Source organism: Brachyhypopomus gauderio, chromosome 3, assembly GCF_052324685.1.
Source record: "Brachyhypopomus gauderio isolate BG-103 chromosome 3, BGAUD_0.2, whole genome shotgun sequence".
In the NCBI taxonomy this organism is placed as follows: Eukaryota; Metazoa; Chordata; class Actinopteri; order Gymnotiformes; family Hypopomidae; genus Brachyhypopomus; species Brachyhypopomus gauderio.
The window spans coordinates 33,824,034-33,845,824 of record NC_135213.1 but is presented as its reverse complement, the minus strand read 5'-3'; the positions used below and the strand labels follow the sequence as shown (position 1 = coordinate 33,845,824).

The following is a 21,791-nucleotide window of genomic DNA, read 5'->3' as shown; positions in this document are numbered from 1 at the left end:
CCAAGAGGCTGAAACAGACAGCACCAGCACTACCGTTAAGCACAACTGAAGAACTGCAGGCAGTAAAGGAAGTGACACGGCTCAGTTGTTTGTTTTTGATAAGATAAGATAAACCTTTATTAGTGCCGCAATGGGGAAATTCACAAGTTCCACCACAATTCACGCTGTCCACCAAGCCTTTCTCTAGAGCCATGTTAAAGGATGTTACATACATTAGTATACTTGGGTTTATAAAAGAACGTTTGTGGTCATAAGTTTCCAAATGGTCCACTAAAGGGATAGGCGCAACAAATAATAAAGCCTTGTCTATGAGTTACGGCTACACCAGGCAATAGCCATAACAGAGAAAGGAAGATGGAGAGACTAATATGGATATTGAAAAAATAGTGAGCATTGGTTGTAACACTATGGGTCACACATAAGTTGCCATCAGGTGAAGGAACCTGACACCCAGACCCATGTCTCACCTGCATTAGCTCACAGATGGCCAGTAGGTCAGCCAGAGTGATGTCATCTCCGCACAGGAAGGCCTGTCTTCTGAGGAACATGGACTCCAGCTTGTCCAGGGTCTCCTCCAGCTCCTTCAATGCTTTCTCCAGCTTTGCAGGGTCAGTGGGCTGTCCCGTCATACGGGGCATTAGCACCTGCAAAGCAGGATTTTTTATGTACCTAGAAATACAGTATTTGATTTTTTTTATTCTGACTTGTGATTTCTGACAATAAACATGGAGATAATGTTCATTATGAGTAAAGCAGAAACAACACCACACTGACGCTGAACTTAAGTTCGAGTTCACTTCAACCGACCTAAAAACTAAGCATGTATCCAGATACATTTCTCCATATCTCCATAGAACCAGATACACACAATACTGTAATGCTTATGATGTTTGCAGTGAACACAAATATGCCAGCAATATTTAAAACACACTTGGAATAAATGCATCCAAAATTTTGCAAACGTATAGAATATACTGTATATATAGGCCTACTGTATATAACTAATGTAACTGATACCCAATCAAAAACAAACAAACAAAAACAAAAACTAAACCTGATAGATGAAGACTTTGGCTGCATGCAGACGTGTGTTCATGTGATGCCAGGCTGTGTATTCATCCACTTTTGCTCTCCTCTCAGGGTGTGTTGGGTACCAGTGCTCCGGGACACTGAAGTTTGTTGCCAGATACTTCAAAATGGCATCACTATGTGATATGCAAAAAAAACATTAAAGGTAGTGAGAAGACTACATTAAACATTATTCTGTTTCAGGAAATGTACTTGAGCTCCTTAGCTCAAAAGCACGTTTAGTTCAACCTTAAAATGAATATCTAAAGTGTTTTTTAATACAAAGACAGCCGTGCTAAGGTCAGATTTAGTTCATGAGAACGTCCCTACCTTTCAGTGAGAACAAAACCATTGTGTTCCATCACCGGGACTTTCTGCATGGGATTCAACTTTGTGAACTCTGGAGTCTTGTGCTGTGCTATACAAAATGCAAAGTGCAACTCAACAGTAGGGTAAAGTTCAGCAGGTCGTGATTCCTGGTTAGCTAACGTTATGCTTTCTCAGATTATAGCTAAATAATAGCTAGCGAGTGCAAAATGTGGTAAAACAATATACAGTGTTGAATCTGATTTAACAACTTTCTGCTTAAGGCACTTTTGACAGTTTTCAATGCAAGTTCTTTTGCAAAATCACGCTAGACGGGCTGTGTTAATAAAGCTCTGATGGACAGACACTGCTCACCTTTACGTAACGCAACTATTTCCAACGTATGAGGGATGTTGTTGGTTTTGAGAAATATGAACACAGCTCTGCATGGCTGCGACAGGAGATCTAGGTAAACTTTCACCATCTTTACACCAGCGGTATCAGATACACGCTAAAGCGCGCGTGACCTACGCGGTGGTCGCGCGGCTCACATGACGTAGTAAGTGTAGTTCTGCAGGGTTGCCAGGTCCTACAAAAATATCCCACACAAAGTCAGTGTAAACCCGGCCTTCAGAAGCTTAAACTAATGCAAAGCCCAAAGTTGTTGTTGACGGGGGGTTGGGGGTGGCGAGTGTAAAATGGAGACAAATTAAGTATTATATCGCGATCGATTCTTAGTGTTGACTTGTAACTCCCGCGGTGGCCCAACTCAAAAGTAGCCCAAAAAACCGCACTCCGCGACCCCAGAATTTTTTACCCGCGGCTGGATTTTCAAACAAGCCCAATTTGGCGTGAAAACCGCGAACCTGGCAACTATGGTGTGGAGTCTCCGTTGGGTAAGACGGGTATGTACGTGTATAAAGTGTATTTATCTTCGGGAATTTGATTCAAATTATAAGTATTAACTAGCAGAGTACAATTAACGCCATCGCACGTGATTTAAATATTGATATGCTTCTGTAGATATTTTATTTTGAATTTTTTTTGTTAGTTCCTGGTGAGGAACTACATTACCCACAATCTTAAATGGCGTTCAGAGAAGGTGCTGTAGCCAATGAAAGGAGTCGTGTGGGGCGTAACTACGGAGCCCGTAAGGTGACGTCATGTAAAAAATAAAATAACGCGTGGCCACGACTTACTAACGCGTGGGAACGAGATATTTAAGGCGTGGGAATGAGATACTAATGTCGCCTTTCACGCGCGGCAACAAAGTTAATTTTTTCACAGCAAAACAAGCAGATCCCAGGGTTGTTCGTGAACTGACTGCCAAGGAAGGTAACACTAACCCTAGCTTGCTAGTTTTATTACATGCTAAATTTGTAGGCTATTTCTGATCAATTAATTAATCATAGCTGTAGATATTTAAATACAAACCATAATTTTATGCTCTGTGTATTTGATAAAATCATAGCTGTGCCTGCATTTAGCTGTGCCCACATTTAAGGGAATGGCAGTACAGTACAACTTACTGCAATATGTATGGTTTAATCACATTACAACATACAACATTGTATGAATTACTTCAATATTGAGTGTCCATGTCAAATAAGATGCATTATTTCCTACCTCTGACTCATGTACTCATGTATTCGTCAAAAAAATGATTAGCACAGATGTGTAGATTCCTGCATGAGGGTTGTGTCTTTGTGTTTTTGCATCCCCACAGAAACAATGATTCACACAAAGATTCCTGTCAGTCAATTTCATTATTGGAAGATCAATATTACTTTCACTTTTCACTCAAATGTTTGCAATTATTGGCAGCTTGAACTAGTATGAAAATGTAAGCCATTGCTCAACTGTTTTAGCGAAGTTAAAAAATAATGAAGGCGTTTAGATTCAGTTCAATGTTTTTGTGTCAGTAATACAGCATTTTTCTTAAGGCAGCTATCAAGCAAGACATTATACAAAGAGTGTTTGCATGTGCAAAAGAACAGTTCTTTATTAAATGTGAGTAAAGAGCAGTATCCTTAAATGGTTTGCATTGTGTATCCATGCATTGAATGTACTGTACATATAAATCAACATTTTAGACTTTTTGTCAATCAACAATACACCACATACATTGAATGAGATGGTGTTCCTTGGTGGTTCAGTGTTCAGTAAGCGACAAAAGAAAATAAATGAGCATTATAGCAATATAATAAAGGTACTAGTAAAATGGTTAAATGCAAATGTTTAAATGTGAATGCACTGAGCTAAACAGATAGATGGCCAGGAGAAGGAGTGGTACCTGAATGTGGATGCCCTGCTTCGTATGTTTCAGAAACCTTCAAGAGGTCAACATAAAACATTTAATTAAAGCTAATTAAAGCATGGTCATTGGAGCTGCTCTGTCAATTCAGCAATGAAGCAAGAGGACAGTTCCTGATCTTCTCCACTGCCTACAACACCTCTGAAGATTTCTGGACAGAGGCCTTCTAGACAAAGATGTGGTTGATCTGCATAAGGGAACATTAAGATCCTCATACATCTCTCAACAGAAGCTTTGATGTCATCCAGAAATTCTGCCTTCTCTGTTACCCCTCACCTCCTGTCCCTTCTGTAGTCCAACATCATCCAGCCCATTCTGTTGTATAGTTAAACACGTGAGAGGTGCGCTCGTGACGTTAAGCACAAACGTTAATTTCAACAGCACAAACGAGCACAAACGTAGCGCAAACGAACGAGACCAGTTTGGAGTGATTTGGACATGGAGGGGGGGCTGGTGACGTCACCCGTATGAAAAAGAATCGGTTATATTTAAAAAACCATAAAAGCACAAACGTTAATTTCAACAGCACAAACGAGCACAAATGTAGCACAAACGAACGAGACCAGTTTGGAGTGATTTGGACGTGGAGGGGGGGCTGGTGACGTCACGCGTATGAAAAAGATCCAGTTATAGCCTAATTTAAAAACCATAAAAGCACAAACGTTAATTTTCACAGCACAAACGAGCACAAACGTATCACAAACGAACGAGACCAGTTTGGAGTGATTTGGACGTGGAGGGGGGGCTGTTGACGTCACGCGTATGAAAAAGAATCGGTTATATTTAAAAAACCATAAAAGCACAAACGTTAATTTCAACAGCACAAACAAGCACAAACGTAGCACAAACGAACGAGACCAGTTTGGAGTGATTTGGACGTGGAGGGGGGGCTGGTGATGTCACGCGTGTGAAAAATAAAACGACTGTAACTTTACAAAGCAAGTAATTGAAGCGTTCATTTTAACAGCACAAACGAGCACAAACGTAGCACAAACGAATGAGACTACTTTGGAGAAATTTGGACGTGGAGGGGGGGCTGCGTGACGTCACCAGTCAGAAAATGCATTTTTAAATTACTCAAAAGCCTTAATAGCACAAACGAAAATATTTGCAGCACAAACGGGCACAAACCCAGCACAAACGAACTGCAGTGTTATTTCAGCATTTTGGGTATGAGGGGGGGCCAGCTTCACGCAGGTGGGGAACCTCACTAACTGACTGCCCAAGGGAGATAAACCTGGCTTTATATAAAGTAATACTTAATTATCTCGTTGGCACGCGTTAAATATCTCGTTCGCACGCGTTAGTAAGTCGTGGCCACGCGTTATTATTTTTTTCACATGATGTCACCTTACGGGCTCCGTACGTAACAGCCAGATGCAAGCAGGAATATGCGCTGACTGATGTTACATGTAGAGTTATGTAGTGTCAGGTGGTAGAAGCATGGGAAAAATCCTTTAAATATAGGTTTATCATGTTCATTTGTTTGAGGGAACATTCATTACATTTAAGTCCTAAATCACAAAATCGAAGGTATCCTTTGTTTTTTTGTTTGTTTGTTTTGTTTTATCTAAGGTGTAATAATGCTCATATTCGATAGGCAGCACGTGTTATCAAATATGTTTCCTAAAATGTAATTCATAGTCAGCTAGGGTAAACATCATTAAAGGTAAAATAAGTTAGTTTGGAAACTGTATAAATAAATGTTATATTTGCGACTGAGTACAGGCTACGTACTGAATGCTGCGTTCAGATCATATGATAAGTGTTTTTTTTACAATTGCTTGCACACTAAAAATAAAAATAACTCACATTTAGGGAAATCTGACACTCCAGAAGCAAAACCCCAGCCTCGCACTTTCAGAAAAACTCTACACACAGTGTTTCGCAAACTACTAGACACATGGCCCTACATTAAACACACAAATCTAACATGATATCGCATCTTTGCCATTTCAAGGCACTGCCTTTCACAATACCCCACCTGTGAAGCAACAGACCAAACGCAGGTGTACAGACACATGCGCAATTCACTGAAAACTGCAATATAAAATATAACACCTCAGTTTTTATAGGAAGCTAGAATGCCATGTTCCAGTAGAGAAAATAATTACAACACCAGTCTGTGGCTAACTTTGGTAAAGTCTGAAACAAACTGATTCATATCCAGACTTTTTTGTTAAGGATTTCCTTATGTGCCAAAAAACTAAATCTTTTTTTCTCATAATTCACAATTGGTCTGCAGGGAGGGCTCAGAAATTGGAGCAATATAGAAAAAGAGCTTTCTCCTGCACATACCAATAATGAGTGCACTTACAGCCCGTGCAGCAGGGGGCGCCCTCTTTGTGCCCCTGAGTGCGTTAGCTTTTGTGGAGCAGCATTATTTTTGCCACAGTGTTCTCACTGCACAAGCTCATGCTTTTCTCTGTCCCTTCAAGCATCTGACGTGGGAGAGAGAGATCGAAAATTAGTCCTGATTTTGGCAGGATAAATGATGTGGTCCTCAGTACGTCAACATTTCTTTGAGAGAACCTTGTCACCATCTCCACAATAGCTCTATCAGAAGTACTAAATATAGCTCTTCTAAAGGACGGATTTAGGTTGTTTGAGCATCAGAGTCACCATGCCCAGTAGCTGACAAGACAACGCTATTGTCAAGCTGTGAGTTCACCGCTTACCTATTCATAGAAAGGTGAGTAATTCCACATTAAGAGAGCTGCTCCTCCCAGAATGAGTCTCATCTCTTCTCCTTCAGTGCCCTCAGTGAGGTAGTCATCACCTCCTCTGCGGTGCAAAAATCGACTGTTCCTCACAGACAGAACATATATCAACGAGTACTGATGCTTTACCATACCAGCTGGGGTGCTCTGGTCCTGTACGTCCAGGCATGGTACCGTGCCACTAATCTACCCGAGCTTTCAACATCTTATGTTTGCCATTGCGTTGCAACTGTAGAGGCAGGTTGGCATCACGGACAGTGCTGGTGTCTGTACCTGCTTGGCACCATGATGATGCCATGATGGCACCATGATAGCAGGCCGTGCCACAGTGATCACCAACGGTGCTCCTTCCTGTGGGGTTCAACTCCAACCAGGCCCACAGGAAGTAGGCTAGAAGAGGCTGCAAACATTTTCATAGGTACAAACCTTGCATAACGCGTACACCAACCAAATAAAACGGTAAATGTAACCCCAGTAAAACAAACAAACAAACAAACCCCTGTAAAGATCTGAGTAAGAATGATCACTACTTTGTTAAAAGCAACAACAACGTGACCCTGAATTGGTGTAATCAATCAAAACGGTGTTTCATGCGAGTTCAAGAGCCGCGCCCTGTGGAATCACGCTTTCCGGATTATATTCAGTACACTTTACATCAGTCCGCTCGCCAAGATTTCACATGGTCACACCAGGCAGCTAAACCACTTCACAATGGACGGACGTGCAGACCAGCCAAAGAAGGTAAGCTTCTTGAGATTGGATTGGAGCACAGCCAGCGCCACGCAACGACTTTAGCACACAGTCTTGAAATGAATTATAGCGCCAATTGATTCAGAGGGTCGACGCGCACTTGCGGGAAGTGCACTTATTCTCAATGCTCGTTGTCTTTTGTGGAGAAAACAATCTAAACAAATTCAAAAGTCAGCTTTAGTTTTCTGTGAGAAATTGAGTGGTTAAGTAACGGGCTAAGTTCGACGATATTAACGCCGCTACCCCAAAGTGTAAAACTAGTTTGAAAAATGCGCAAAATAGAAAATGGGTTGTGTACGGAGTATCAGCCATTGCTTAAAGACACCAAAGAATCAGATGAAACTCTTCAAATAAAGGTAAGATAACAAATTTAAAGAAATAAAAAACATAAAATGAACACCACTATAGCCTATAATAAAAACAACTTAGAACTACTATAGAACTAATTTTACATATTTTTTTTCACTGTTCATATTGTGGTGTATGTCAAGTGAATCACAGAAATTACACCTCACATATATTCATATAGAAACATAAACATACACACAATACATCATGTGGTTTAAGCAACCAGACAAGAATGAAAAAGGATCTAATAGAAAAGCATAACTACACTGCATGCGCAATCTAATCTAATGAGGCATATGTCAAATTAGCACAGTAAGAGTGTAATCCAGGTAGGACAAAAGGCAATATGGAGATGTGGTGTGATGAACTTGCTACTCAAATGCATCTGTTATTGCAGGAAGAAAAGAAAGTGCAGAATAGTGTGGGAATGAGAAAACATGCCGTTTACATTTACAGAAACCCTAACAAAAACAATTTCCAGACACTAAAATTAAATATCTTCACTCTTGTGCTATTTTCACCATTTTGACGTCAGACATAGTTTCTGAAACACTGGCATGAATTCTGCAGATCCATGTTTGTGTGTAATTTTTGTGGTTGTCACCTGACAGCTGACTTGGCTAAAGGTTTTTAGACCTGACCTCTTCCATTGGTTCCTCTACGATAGCCAAATCAAGCTTGCTTCGTGGATTTCTTAAACCTCATGGCATTAGACCTAAAGCAGCTCTGGTGACATCCACGGGTGTTGGTGTATGTAATTATGTCTCCATCTTTCCCAGGTTCCCAATAGGACACTTCTGATGTCAGTAGTAGCTGCATGTATCGGAGGAACCTTTCAGTATGGTTACAACATCTCTATTATAAATGCACCTACTAAGGCAAGCAATATCTGAACTAATTTTTGTATGAATGTATTCTAATTATTGTTATATTACTTATTGCTGTTATGTCAATTTCTTCTAATCATATTGACTAATTATTACTGACATAATGTGGCTTCCTCTTCTGGGCCACATAATCATAAAACCAAACAGAATGCATGAGTGGATTATAATTTTCAGAGAAAACTGGGTTGCTTTCCACAATTGGGTTGTGCTCTTGTGCACACATGAGCGTTACAGTAGCCCCGCTGTCACATGAGTCTAATCATGAGGATCTGGAGCTGTACACACACACACACATCAAGTTCATTAATGTATTATTAGAATCATTATTATTATTATTATTATTACTTCTTTCCTCTGGTCTGTCACAATCAGGCTGTGCAGACGTTTATTAACCAGACCTGGCTGGACCGCTACAACACGCACGTTCCTGCACAGCTCCTCCTGGTCCTGTGGTCCTCCATCGTGTCCGTCTTCACCATCGGTGGTCTGGTGGGCTCTAGTGTGGGTGCTGCTCTGGCCATTAGGTTTGGAAGGTGAGGCCAACGCCCATGATGGCACAACACCTTTACCTGGGCAGACTGACTAATTCCAATTCCAAAAATGTCATTTTGTTAAACTGGAGTTATTTGCGTCACCAGTCACCCTTGTCTATGTGTCTTTATGGTCTCTCCCGTGCCAGAAAAGGGACTCTGTTAGTTAACAACAGCTTTGCTCTGCTGGCCGCTCTGCTGATGGGTTCAAGCTACTTTGCTGGATCATTTGAGCTGCTTGTCATTGGACGCTTCCTGTCAGGTGTGAATGCAGGTAACTCTGGCCTTAGGCTGAACAGCCAATAAAACACCCACTACAGAAAATGTGGCGCAAAAGCACTTGATATACCATATCTATGATTCTTTGAAACCTTGTCTTTTGTATACTTGGTAATATCAAAAGCAATATATGAGATATAAGGCAACTATATGTCTAATGATAAGTAACTGTGAAAGCATTGATCCAGTGTCATATATGTGTCTGACTCTAATATTTTGACTGGCAGGTGTTGGAATCTGTGTACAGCCACTGTACTTGGGAGAGATAGCACCCAGACGTCTGCGTGGTGCCATGGCCATGAGCACTTCCATTTTCCTTACGGGTGGAATCCTCATGGGACAAGTGATTGGACTACAGTCAGTAGAAATGCCAAACAACCTGATATCTGAAGAGCTTGTTTGTTTGTTTTGCATGTATATATATTGATTTTATAGATTATAAACATTTTTGGTACACAAAAGGAACTCTGAGTTTTTCAGTAGGAGCACAATAACATTTACTGATGGGGCAAATATTTAATTTTTACATGGAGATTTGCGTTTGCATTAGTATGAATATGTATGTGTTTACATACGCATGTGTATGTGTCTGTGTTATTTGTACCTGTGTATTTATGTGTGTGGGTGTGCTTGTATATGAATATGTGCAGTTCTGTCACTGTATGACTGTGTGTGTGTGTGTGTGTGTGTGTGTGTGTGTGTGTGTGTGTGTGTGTGTGTGTGTGTGTGTGTGTGTGTGTGTGTGTGTGTACTACAGAGAGCTGCTAGGCAGGGAGGAGTATTGGCCAGTCCTCCTGTCCAGCACCTGTGTTCCTGCCCTGCTGCAGCTCGTCCTCCTGCCCTGGTTCCCAGAAAGCCCGCGATACCTGCTCATCGATCGGGCCGACGACCTCGCCTGCACCCTGGGTACCACGCACTACACCAGTGCTCATATGACTCAACTCAGTTGTTTATGGATGGATGGATAGATAGATGGATAGATAGATGGATGGGACACATTATGTCAACAGAAATTAATAAAACTAGGCAAAATGTAGGATAAGTTATTTGTGGTCATATTGATTTTTTTTAGTGGGATTATTTTTCCCCTGCATATCCTTTAATCTCATGTGTGACATTTAAATCTGAGGGACGTAATTTCTCACTGAAACCTACACGTCTCATTTGAGATGTGCCATGTGACGTCTTCAGATGCACTGGAGCATAATGAACAAAGAGCAGAGTCTTGTGAGAGGAGGAATGCTCTGAAGTCTGCCTCGTGGATCTGTTATTTCTCCCCCTCAGCCCTGAAGCAGTTTCACAGTGGACATGACTACATCAGAGAGAGAGAAGATATGGAGAGAGAAAAGCTCAGTGCATCTGGGATTAGACCCAAGAAGCCGTGGGAGATGTTCACCGACCGCAGCGTCCGATGGCAACTCCTCACCATCATCACCATCAGCATGGCTCAGCAGTTCAATGGCATCAATGCTGTATGGGACTCTGAACACTGAACCCCCCCCCCCCCCCCCACACACACACACACACAGCTATGAACTCCCACCCCCGCACACACACACACACACACATATCCCTGCATCCACATTGTAGAAACCCCTGAGCACGGGTCATAGCCATCCTTGTACACGCACCACACACAGCCCTGAATACACACAACATACAGTCCTTAACACACACTGAGCACCGCCCCTGAAATATAAAAGATCCTGAATACACAACTGCAACACAGAAAATGCACTTAAAAGGCCTGAACACATATACACACACAACTGTACACAACGTTTAATGTACCACTCTACAGACTCTTAAAAAACAGCTATAAATAACTATTTTCTCATTCTCTGTTCCTGGCAATAGTCTGCTGAAAAATATAAAACAAAAAAACTGTGGAACTAACATTTTTGAAGGAGACTGCAAGCTCAAATGTAATGAAACACTTATCCACCCTTCCTCCTGTAAGCAAAAAACCCCACCACTTTTTAGGGAAACATTTAACATTTAAAATATCCATTTTGAAATCTTACAACAAATTAGTCACTTGGTTATGAATTTGGAATATGGCGTAGTAGCACCCAGTATTACTTCATTGTAGGTTCCCTTTTTCAGTGTGAGTGTTAATTCTCAGTGTCTGGCTCTTCTCAAACTCCTCACTCACTGACATATTTCCTTCTGCCAGATTTACTTCTACACAGACTATGTGTTCACGCAGGCTGGAATTCCAGCCGAGCAGATTCCATATGCTACCGTAGGAACTGGAGCGTGTGAATGTATCACGGCACTTACTTGTGTAAGTTGGATGTGGCTATGTTGTTTCACATGGTACGATTGATGTCTTCTCAAATGTAGAGGGGAGCGGGACATTTCTGAAGCACTTTGAATGCCCTGTCTGGCTGTGTCACAGTGTATGCTGATCGAGATGCTCGGCAGACGGGCCCTTATTATCGGAGGATACTCCCTCATGGCCCTGTGGTGTGTCTGCTTCACTGTGACCCTCACCTTCCAGGTAAAGACTTGTCTACTGTGGGATACTGCATTTTAAAAGGCATAATTTTGAAACACACACACAAAATGTGTCTATAAAAATATATATAAGATAAGATAAACTTTATTGATCCCACGAGTGGGAAATTCAGTTCCCCCAGGACCCCGGTGTAAAGCACTGAGAACCTAGAGTGGCCACGCTTCAAGATTAGATTAACACTATAGTGTTATAGCGCATTTCCACACGGGCCTGCTTGGCGCGGTACGGTTCGATTTGCGATGGTTTGTGAGTGTTTCCATTAGTACCAGGTACAAGTTTGCCGATACCTTCAGGTACTTTTTTCGTACCTACTCGCTCGAGGTTCTAACCGTTCCAAAGCGGAAAACTTCTGTGACGTGTAAGAACAGCATGACACAGATTGGCCAGGGAGTGTCGTCACAGGTTGCGTCACAGGAGAGCGACTCCTCCGCTATCGACTCCGCTCCTTTTCTTGTGCCGTGCGTCTCGCAAACTGCAACCTTCTCTCTTCATTTGCACGTTTCCGGAAAAAAAGCCATAATTCGAGCACAAGGTACACGAGTCCTTCCATCGCCATCTCGTCCATTGTTGTACGGTGTTGTGGTCGCATACAAATGATGTCACGACACTACAACCCACGCGCCAACAGCGACTCCACCCACATTGTGGTGGTCCACCATTGTAATGGAAACACAACGCGACCGTACCGCTCCGTTGCGAATCGATCCGTATCGAACCGTACCGCGCCAAGCAGGCCCGTGTGGAAATGTGCCATTAGTAACTGATAGTGTGGCATGATCAGGTATAGTGTTAGAACCTAGAGTGGCCACGCTTCAAGGCGCCGCCATTTACAGATTAGGGAGAAACATAGAGAGATAAACATTAGGAGGAGACAAAAAAATATAACCACAGATTATTCTCGCGAACAGGACAACAGTCTGTGTGCATCCAAACAATCTCCATAGCACATACAAGCATTTGATAACACAGACAGTCAAGCAGAGAGAGTGATTAATTCAGAGAGGGAGGGGGGAGCCAGTAGTCTTTGTGTCAAAGTTCGCGGTGGAAGGCTAGAGTCATCTCTGACAGTCTCTGTGTGGGGGTAGGAGCAGGTAATCAAGACAACGACCTTCTGGGAGAAATTTGTTTTGGTGCCAATGCAGATAATTATGAATGAAGAATTTAGCAAGGAGCTCGTCCTTGAGCGTTTGAGCACACAAACTCCTCTTAAGTCGACGGTCTCCCAACTGATCCAACTTCACGCATAGAGCATTGATTCCATCCATGATCATCTCCAGCTTTTTAACAGCCCACCGCATCAATCATGTTGGGCACTTGGTGTGGGCGTTCGATAACTGACCCCACTCTTTTAATGTCCCGATACACCAGGGCAACGCCTAATCCAATCAGCAGAAACCCAGTGATCAAAATTCCAAATAAGAACACGTATATATTCTTATAAATAAGAAGATTCAAGGTAACTGAGTAACTGCAGTGCAAATGGGTGATGTCCAATACATTTCCAATAGAAGAGGTGGGGTTATATTGGGCATCGAGTGAACAGTCAGTTCTTGAAGTTGGAAGCAGAACAATTGGTGAAGCATAAAGTCCCGAGTACCCATGAGGTTTCTTATTTATATCTTCACTTTTGGTTTGGTCATTAGAGATCTGGATACAAGTATGGTCATTAGATCATACTCGGTTATTAGAGATCTGGATACAAGTATGGTCATTAGATCATACTCGGTCATTAGAGATCTGGATACAAGTATGATCATTAGATCATACTCGGTCATTAGAGATCTGGATACAAGTATGGTCATTAGATCATACTCGGTCATTAGAGATCTGGATACAAGTGTGGTCATTAGATCATACTCGGTCATTAGAGATCTGGATACAAGTATGGTCATTAGATCATACTCGGTCATTAGAGATCTGGATACAAGTATGGTCATTAGATCATACTCGGTCATTAGAGATCTGGATACAAGTATGGTCATTAGATCATACTCGGTTATTAGAGATCTATATAGCATTTATATATATATATATATATATATATATATATATATATATATATATATATATATATATATATATATATATATAGAGAGAGAGAGAGAGAGAGACAGAGAGAGACAGAGAGTGCAGTAGTGCAGTGCAGTCCTTAGCACTGCGGTGCTTGTGAAGCACTTTCCTTGCAGAGTCGATGAAGGTTTGATGATCTTGCATCCTGCTGCTACGTCTCAGAGGCTTCTTCTGCGTCTTGGGTCTCCTTTGGTGTGATACACACACATCTTCGATCAACGTGGTTCTCCGTGCTTGATCTTGTGGTGCCATGACTTGGTTGACTCTTCTCCAACCATCGGTAAGGTTGGTTTTCATTGGCCACTTTTGCTGTCTGTCTGCAGTACATCATATGTAGGGACCTATCCTGCCATATCATCCTCTTGGTTTCCATGGTCACCATCTCCCCTCACTGGCTGCATTACAGCCCTTGAACATCAGATCTTGGGTGGAGCGCCTCATGCAAGGTGACGAGTTTTCTCATCTTGATGTCAGTAGCTTCCAGTTCCTCTCTTGGTCAGCACATTGTTCCTGCTGACCATTGGGCGAGTGTTGGTGGGTTTAAACTCATTATTCCCATTGAACTGACTCTCCTGACTGCAATGAGGTGCTTACACGTTGCTGTCCTCCCGTGTCTGCTTCACGGTTCCTGTGTGATTGGGGAATCCCTACATACTCAAGTAGATTATAGTAGTAGTAGTAGTAGTAGGAGGTTGAGAGCCATAACATCTAAAACATCACGTTTTCACAACAGCACATACTGCAGAGCCATCAGGCACTTAAATAGCCTCCCTACGCTGCACCAACACCTTAAATTAAGTCACTGTGACTAAGACATATAGTTGTAAAAACTTTTATTTGATATCTTCTATATATATTTATTTATGTATCTTGTGTGTAATGTTATTTATGTCTTTTACTGTGTTTTTATGTTTCTTGTCAATGAGCACACTGAAACAAATCCCTAGCGACTATCACAAGTTGCATGGCAATAAAGTATTGAATCTTGGATCATATTTGTAGATGTCATCTAGGTCTTGCTACATGGCCTAGAGAAAGTTCAATTCCATCTAACCTGTTACTTCTTCTTAGTTACCTCTTCTTAGTATTAGCTAACCACACTTCTCCATCTCAAATGACATTCTGATGTCCTTCCTGTAGATCCGGGAGAGTCTGTGTCCTGTGATCAGTGAGTCTGTGTCCCCTTCTTCCTTAACCCATGTACAGGAGGTGGATGATGGTCGCCAGGGGCGGACTGGGACAAAAAATCGGCCCTGGCATTTTTGGACCAGACCGGCCCACTCACACTCGATAACGCTTTTCACACTTTTCAGTTTTTTGAATGTGTATACCAACAGTTTACACTCTTTAAAACCATGTACCCTAAGCCATGCCATGAGTTTACAGGAATTAGTGAGAGTGAAATTAAATAATTTTTAAATCATTAAATACTTTCAAAAAGTTTTGTTTATTAACAGTATGAAAATGCCTATTGAACCACTCCATCACAGTAATGAATGTAGCATTCATCCAACTGGGTGTGCCTATGGGTTTCAGGGAGGAAGACAAGAGAAAGAAAGAATAGAGATGAAAAATAAAGGATCAGATGCTAACTCTTCCAAGAGTAGTACTCAATAAATTGTGAACTTACCCAGTCAAAAGAATGAATGTATGTTTTTTTTTATCTCAACATAAGGAATTAATTATTGTTGTTTTATCAGAAAAACAGACACACAGCTGCATTGACATAATACTGGCAAAAAAAATTGTCATTGTAAAAAATAAGATTTTCTTTAATTAGAGCCTACATTTTCTTTAGCCAGCTAGGCTAAATGGCCCCAAACACATCCAGGAGAAAAAGTAGCTAAACCTAGGCTTACAAGTTAAACAATCAATGGCCTAATAACAAAATCAGAAAACTGCCCAGTAACTCAGTTTAATTGAATGGTGGCTTTAAAAATACACCTAGAAATACTGGATTTATGAAGATTTGTGAAGAGGCACACAGCAGCATTGGCATATGGCACAGGCAATAAACAAAATTACCATTTTAAAAAGTGTAATTTCCTTTAATTTCTGTACATTGTCCCTAAACACCTCCATAAAAGCTACCAAACATTTCCCCTTCCTACCAAGCATAGCCTTAGCCTAGCCCACTACTCACCCCACAAATATTAATAGTATAATAATGAAAATAGAATGCTGCCTGCTGAGTGACTTAGTACTGTTTTTGTTGGTGAATGGAGGTTTTAAAAGTTCTCACATTTAAGACTATTTAGTTCAGAATGGAAGACATAAAAGTACTAAAATAGGCTTATTTTCTCATTCAGTCAGTGTACACAAAGTCTTATAATAGAGGTAAGGACGTTATTCACTTATTTTACCTTTTGCATTTACAATACAAACTAACTCGGCCATAGAACATTAGCCAAAATGATTTTATTGATGTTTTATCAATTTATCAGATTTGGCAAAGGGTTTGGTTGCTTAACCCTACTCATTTTATAGCTGCTCTGAAAGGAGTCAGGCTTACCGCACGTTCAGTACATGTTTCTGTCCACTGGCCACCGTCACCACTGTCATCAGCCACGGGAGCTGATGAAGGCCCTGCTGTGGCAAACATTTGAGTAATTTTTATACATTTGGCAGCGTTTACTTGAAGTTCAAGCTTCTTTTTTGTCGTAGTTTCTCTGCACCTCCTTTGCGCTTTTTCTCCATCTCAGATACTCACATACGTTATGTTAACCAACGTTAGATTGCACTACGCACCGGCACATGGAGGAGGGGGTGTTTGATGATATGATTGGTACAGCTCTGTGTCAGTAAAGAAAATAACCAATGGGCTGCATACCAGCGTGTTTAAGGACCGGTAAACTCTCGCGCTGACTTTTTTTTGCCAAATGCATTATGCAGGCAGCAGGAGCATCGCGAAAGGTGTGTTAATGTGATTCGCCAGACAAGTGTCAATCAGCCAGCCTCCATCTGAATCGGCCCACTGATCTACTTGTTTTATGGGCCGGTCAGACCAATATATAAATAGATTAAAAAGTGTCAGGACTGTCGGCCCAAATAGCACGTCGGCCCACCGGGAAAATGCCCGGTATGCCCGATGGCCAGTCCGTCCCTGATGGTCGCATGAATTTGCACCCATACTTGATCATCTGGCCGAGCAGATTTAGGTCTATGCAGAACAGTGGGAACAGTACATTTGATTGGTTGGCATTTGATATATCACACTTTATAGTGACCTGGGCAATTGTCTTCAGTTTGGCTTCTAGTGGGCCACTGAGTTATGGAGGAAAGCCTTTATGGTCTGGGCTGGACATCTGAGTAGCCAGGTGTTTGGCATTCAGCATTGGCCTCAATCCAGGCAACACTTTGGTCTATCTGATCTTGGGATCCTTGTGGAGTTCCACTCCCTCAGTAGGTGGTGCTCTGAGTCTCTGCTCAGACTGTCTTGTTTAGAAAACTTGTTTAGCCTGGCCTATTGTTGATCTTTTAGAATTGTATGTTTTATAGTAATTTTATTTTATTTATGTATTTAAGTATTTGCAAACTAATATTGATATTTGATATTATAAACTCAATATGTGCAATATAACAGAAAATATATATAAAATGTTCATGTTATATTTGCTTGCTGTTCCTTTTAACTAGGATTTCGGGCCATGGATGCCTTATCTCAGCATGGCATGTGTTTTTGCCTTCATCCTCAGCTTTGGCCTAGGACCAGGTAATCCAGTGAAGGAATGAAGGAATGAAGGGATAATTTTTTGCATAAGTCAAAGGATGAATGAAAAATATTGGATGCTTTGATGAATTTTAGCTCACATGTGAATTACAGTTTTTCTGCATTATTTAAACAGCATCCCGTTAGAACAACATATTTCTATATGTTCCTTTTCTACAGGTGGGGTGACTAACACTTTGATCACAGAGCTGTTCACCCAGATGAATCGACCTGCGGCGTACATGATTGCTGGCTCCGTGAACTGGCTCAGTTTCTTCATCATTGGCATGGTGTTCCCCTTCATAGTGGTACATTTCTACATTTCTGTAGTAATGCTCTCATAAGACTCATAAACACAAGACTAAGACTAAATACATCTAACTGATTTGATGGGAAATTTAGGTATGTTTGAACACATTGTCATTCTCTCTCTCTCTCTCTCTCTCTCCCTCTCCCCCTCTCTCTCTCTCTCCCTCTCCCCCTCTCTCTCTCTCTCCCTCTCCCTCTCCCCCTCTCTCTCTCCCTCCCTCTCCCCTCTCTCTCTCCCTCCCTCTCCCTCTCCCTCCCTCTCTCCCTCTCCCTCTCCCTCCCTCTCTCCAGAACGGACTGAGACACTACTGCTTCCTTGTTTTCTTGGCCGTCTGCTGTATTGTGGCAACGTTTATTTTCTTTGTTGTCCCTGAAACCAAAAATAAGACATTTCTTGAAATTGAGGCTGAGTTTCTCTCTAAAGATAGGAAGGGAACTGTAGCTAACAGTACAGACATTCTTGTAATCTCCACATCGATATAACCCACTGTAACATTCATCTTCAGTCAGGCACATCTTCCTGTAACTCAAAAGTCCTTAATATGACTACTGTAGGACAATACTGACTGATTCCTGAATGTTCATTTTTCCAGTGTCCAACAAAATAACCTTAAGCAAAAAAGTCCTGTAATCATGCATTCATATTCATACATAAAATATACAGGTATTTGAATGCATTAATGTGGAAGGGCCTTACAATAAATATGTTGAGGGATAATTTGCTTAACTGTTAAAATGATAGACTAACATATATGGTTTATTTTTATTCTACAGACACTTCAGGTATCTTACAGCTAGTACTATTTATCACCAATGTGCTATAATTATGATCAGTAATGGTTTTGAGATACAGTACAGGATACAGTTTACAGTAGGATCAGACTGAGATGTAATAAAAGACCACAGGGTAATAAAAATGGAGTCTGTTCATGTCAGCGTTGTGTGCGTCAATAAAATTTGGCCACCCTCTATGTTATTGCTACAGTACCCTGCATATTCATCTCCATATTAATAAATCGGAAGAAGATTCCAAGGGAGCATCTGCAATGAACTTTAGTAAGATATGTAGAAATATTAACAATTGTAGAGAAGTACACTACATGAGAAACAAGACTTGAGTAGTCCCTGCAACAAAACATCCTTACTGCTGTGATATCGGGCTCTGTAAGCCACTATAGTAATTAAAAGGTATGGATGGGTCATTCCAGGATTTTGGTACATTTCCTGTCCCACCACTTAAATTTCAAATGTACATATCCAAAATATCTAAATGACTATTTTTTTTAACAATGTACTTGTTATAAGACAAACTGTAAAATTTGGTGGAAAAATAAGCTCCTTAGATATTATGCAAAAGACCGAATACCTTTGGACCACCTCAAAAAAAGGCCGTTTTCTCTTGTCCCACACATTGGGTGACCAACTCCTTTGCCAAATTTAACAATTAAAATAAGCTCTAAATAAATTACTTCCTCTTGTATATTGTTGAAATGCATCTCCTTTACTTATGAAAACAACTTCTTTGGTCTACATTGTATTGCATGTCACAGTTTTTACACTATTAAGTTGTGTCCCACAACATGTGCGCAGTCCTGTTACCATAAGGAATTTTATCTGGCAGATAAAGGGTTAAAATATTTGTTTACTGGCACAAAGGAATTTGCATCACAAGGACATTTCCTGCCCACATGGCAAGACCAATGGTAAGTGCTCTAACAATTTTCAAGGTTTTTTTTTCCAAATATGTTTGTGTGTGTCACTCAGTGAATGCAACTCTGTTCCTCATATTGTAAGACTAATATTGATGTAGAGTCAAAATTTACTTTATATACTTATATAACCATATGTGTCTTTGATCTTGTATACATAGCTAAATTTTACAGTTAGCATCTGTTCCTGGGGTAGACCACATCTTAGACTAAATTTGCAACCCTGTTAGTTGCAATCCTGTTACTGCATACCAATTACATCTAATTTAAAAAAACTGCTTCCATACCTGAGCTTGACAAATCAAATTTTTGATAGTCCATAACCTGTAGTTAATATGTGACTAAAATGATCAAATTGAAGATCAAATTTTCAGAAGTGACCACCCCTGAAATGTACCAAAATCCTGGAATGACCCAGATATGCATTGGAGGAATATGCATTAGGAAGTCTATCGTAGCGGCTTTTTAAATTATTAATCTTCAGAAAATGGTAAGGCTTTCTAATGTGTTTTTATACCACTACCCAAAAATATTTTCATATTCAAGCTAGCATACTATGTAAAGGCAAAAGAACACAGTAGCATTAATCCATTTTATATCTTTAAAAGTGCCTGTGCTAATGTTTCAATTATTATCTTAAATCTCACATTAATAAACACAATATCTCTGACCCTCACACTTTTTTCTTTTTAAACCCCACAAATATAATATATCCTTGCTCTACCTGTGAATCGTTAAAACAGGTCAGCAAGTGGGTATGTGTAGGCTAGGGGCATGGTTGGTTGCGAAAATACCTGGGTGGCCTTCATGGGACCTCCGCTAGATGTCGCTGTGGCCATGATCCAAAATTGCAACGCGTATTCTCGTATCTCGTGCCACAATGAGTGGAGCATCTTGTTTCTTTTGGTATCAAGCGAGAGCCTAATTTAATTTGCATAAGACAGTAGGGTTCATGTCTGTCGGAGCTGGAATATAAATTGTACTGGCTGTGGCCAAAGTAAACTCCCAAGGAATGGTTGACATTTGATGGTGAAAAGCTCCAGGTTGGGTGTGCAGAAGCAACTCTGCTGTCCGTGTCCACTGGATGTCAGGATGGCATGGTCAAGTGCTACTGAGTTCAGTCATGTCTGGTTGTCGGGTCGGGCTTGTTTTCTAGAGGTTGGATGTTTTGTAAAGGTGGATCCTGGGTAAGGATGCATGGTACATCCGAGCACGAACTGTAGACAAAGACGAGCACGAGACATTGCGTGAAGTGAACGCACATTAAATAGGTGATGAACACATTCCCCAGTGATCTCGAGACAAGGCACAGGTGAGACCACGAACACGCTCACAAACGACCCACACCCACGGAACTACCAACCTGGACATAACGGCACGCCCACAAGGAGGGGTCCGGAGCTGTGACCGTGACAATGTCAGCTTTTATTGTCATATGGACAATATTACTTCCAACAATAATATGATTACAAAGCCACATAGTGGCATATCAAAATAACTAATAAACTTAACCCTGACAAAATACAGGAGAAAAACAACTGGAAAGCATCTGAAACCTACATTGTTTTTCAGTGCCACCTTTACGTTTGGTAGTTTGTTTAGACCAGGGGTGCCCACACCTTTTCAGCTTGCAAACTACTTATAAGATGACCTAGTCAAAATGATCTAACTACAATAAAAATGCAAAACAAATGTATTATATATTATAATTATATTATTTAATAGTATTACTATTTAATAGTGTATTAAACCAAGGACACAATCAAGGTCCAAGAACTCTTATATTTTACACGACGTCTTCACTTTTTTGATAGAAACACCTTCTCTCTCGTTACATTCATCCATCTCTGATTAGTTTTTCGGGTTTGTTGTTCCCGCGGTCAGCGCTAATCTCGCGAGAACTGACACTCGGGCTACTGCAGGTTGCCATTCTCGCGAGACTAGCGACATAATTCAGTTTGGAGAGGCACTTGAATGCTTTTAAGATATATATTATATTACAATACGGGAATATACGGGAGGACATCGGGAAAGAGGGGTAAAATACGGTAGTTTCCCAGCCAAAACGGGAGACTTGACAGGTATGCTCTATGCCAGGGGTGGGCAACCTTTGAGACATGGAGTGCAATGAGTGTAAGGGGGGGAGCGAGTTTAAATTGTTAGGGCAGTGAAGGTGTAAATGGACACAAATTAAGTATTATATCGCGATATATAACGCCTCCGTCGAGCAGAGCGTTGAGGAGCGATTTCGATTGGAGGATCGTGCTCTCT

General features: G+C 41.0%; 2 protein-coding genes across 3 annotated transcripts in view; one reads left to right on the top strand and one right to left on the bottom strand.

Moving 5' to 3' along the window:
• Positions 1 to 1,940, bottom strand: part of gstt2 (glutathione S-transferase theta 2) — a 2,477-nt gene extending 537 nt beyond the window's left edge. The window contains exons 1-5 of the mRNA XM_076997833.1: positions 1,750 to 1,940; positions 1,399 to 1,486; positions 1,055 to 1,205; positions 468 to 644; positions 1 to 8 (exon numbers count right to left, since the gene is read on the bottom strand). The exon at positions 1 to 8 is cut by the window's left edge and continues 537 nt beyond it. Of these exons, the coding sequence (XP_076853948.1) occupies positions 1 to 8; positions 468 to 644; positions 1,055 to 1,205; positions 1,399 to 1,486; positions 1,750 to 1,858 (533 nt within the window). The 5' untranslated portion in view covers positions 1,859 to 1,940. The remainder of the gene's footprint in view (positions 9 to 467; positions 645 to 1,054; positions 1,206 to 1,398; positions 1,487 to 1,749) is intronic.
• A 5,055-nt stretch (positions 1,941 to 6,995) lies between these two features.
• On the top strand, positions 6,996 to 18,419 carry slc2a11b (solute carrier family 2 member 11b). Of its 2 annotated transcripts, none has more exons than XM_076997829.1 (12): positions 6,996 to 7,149; positions 8,286 to 8,384; positions 8,766 to 8,926; positions 9,073 to 9,197; positions 9,430 to 9,559; positions 9,960 to 10,108; positions 10,487 to 10,674; positions 11,379 to 11,489; positions 11,604 to 11,705; positions 17,430 to 17,505; positions 17,683 to 17,810; positions 18,103 to 18,419. In XM_076997829.1, exons 1-12 carry the CDS (start codon positions 7,120 to 7,122, stop codon positions 18,292 to 18,294), a joined length of 1,491 nt encoding a protein of 496 aa, XP_076853944.1. In that variant the 5' UTR covers positions 6,996 to 7,119; the 3' UTR covers positions 18,295 to 18,419. The 2 variants fall into 2 exon arrangements, with proteins under 2 accessions (XP_076853944.1, XP_076853943.1); XM_076997828.1 differs by lacking the exon at positions 6,996 to 7,149 and adding an exon at positions 7,178 to 7,514.
• Positions 18,420 to 21,791: the final 3,372 nt, after the last annotated feature.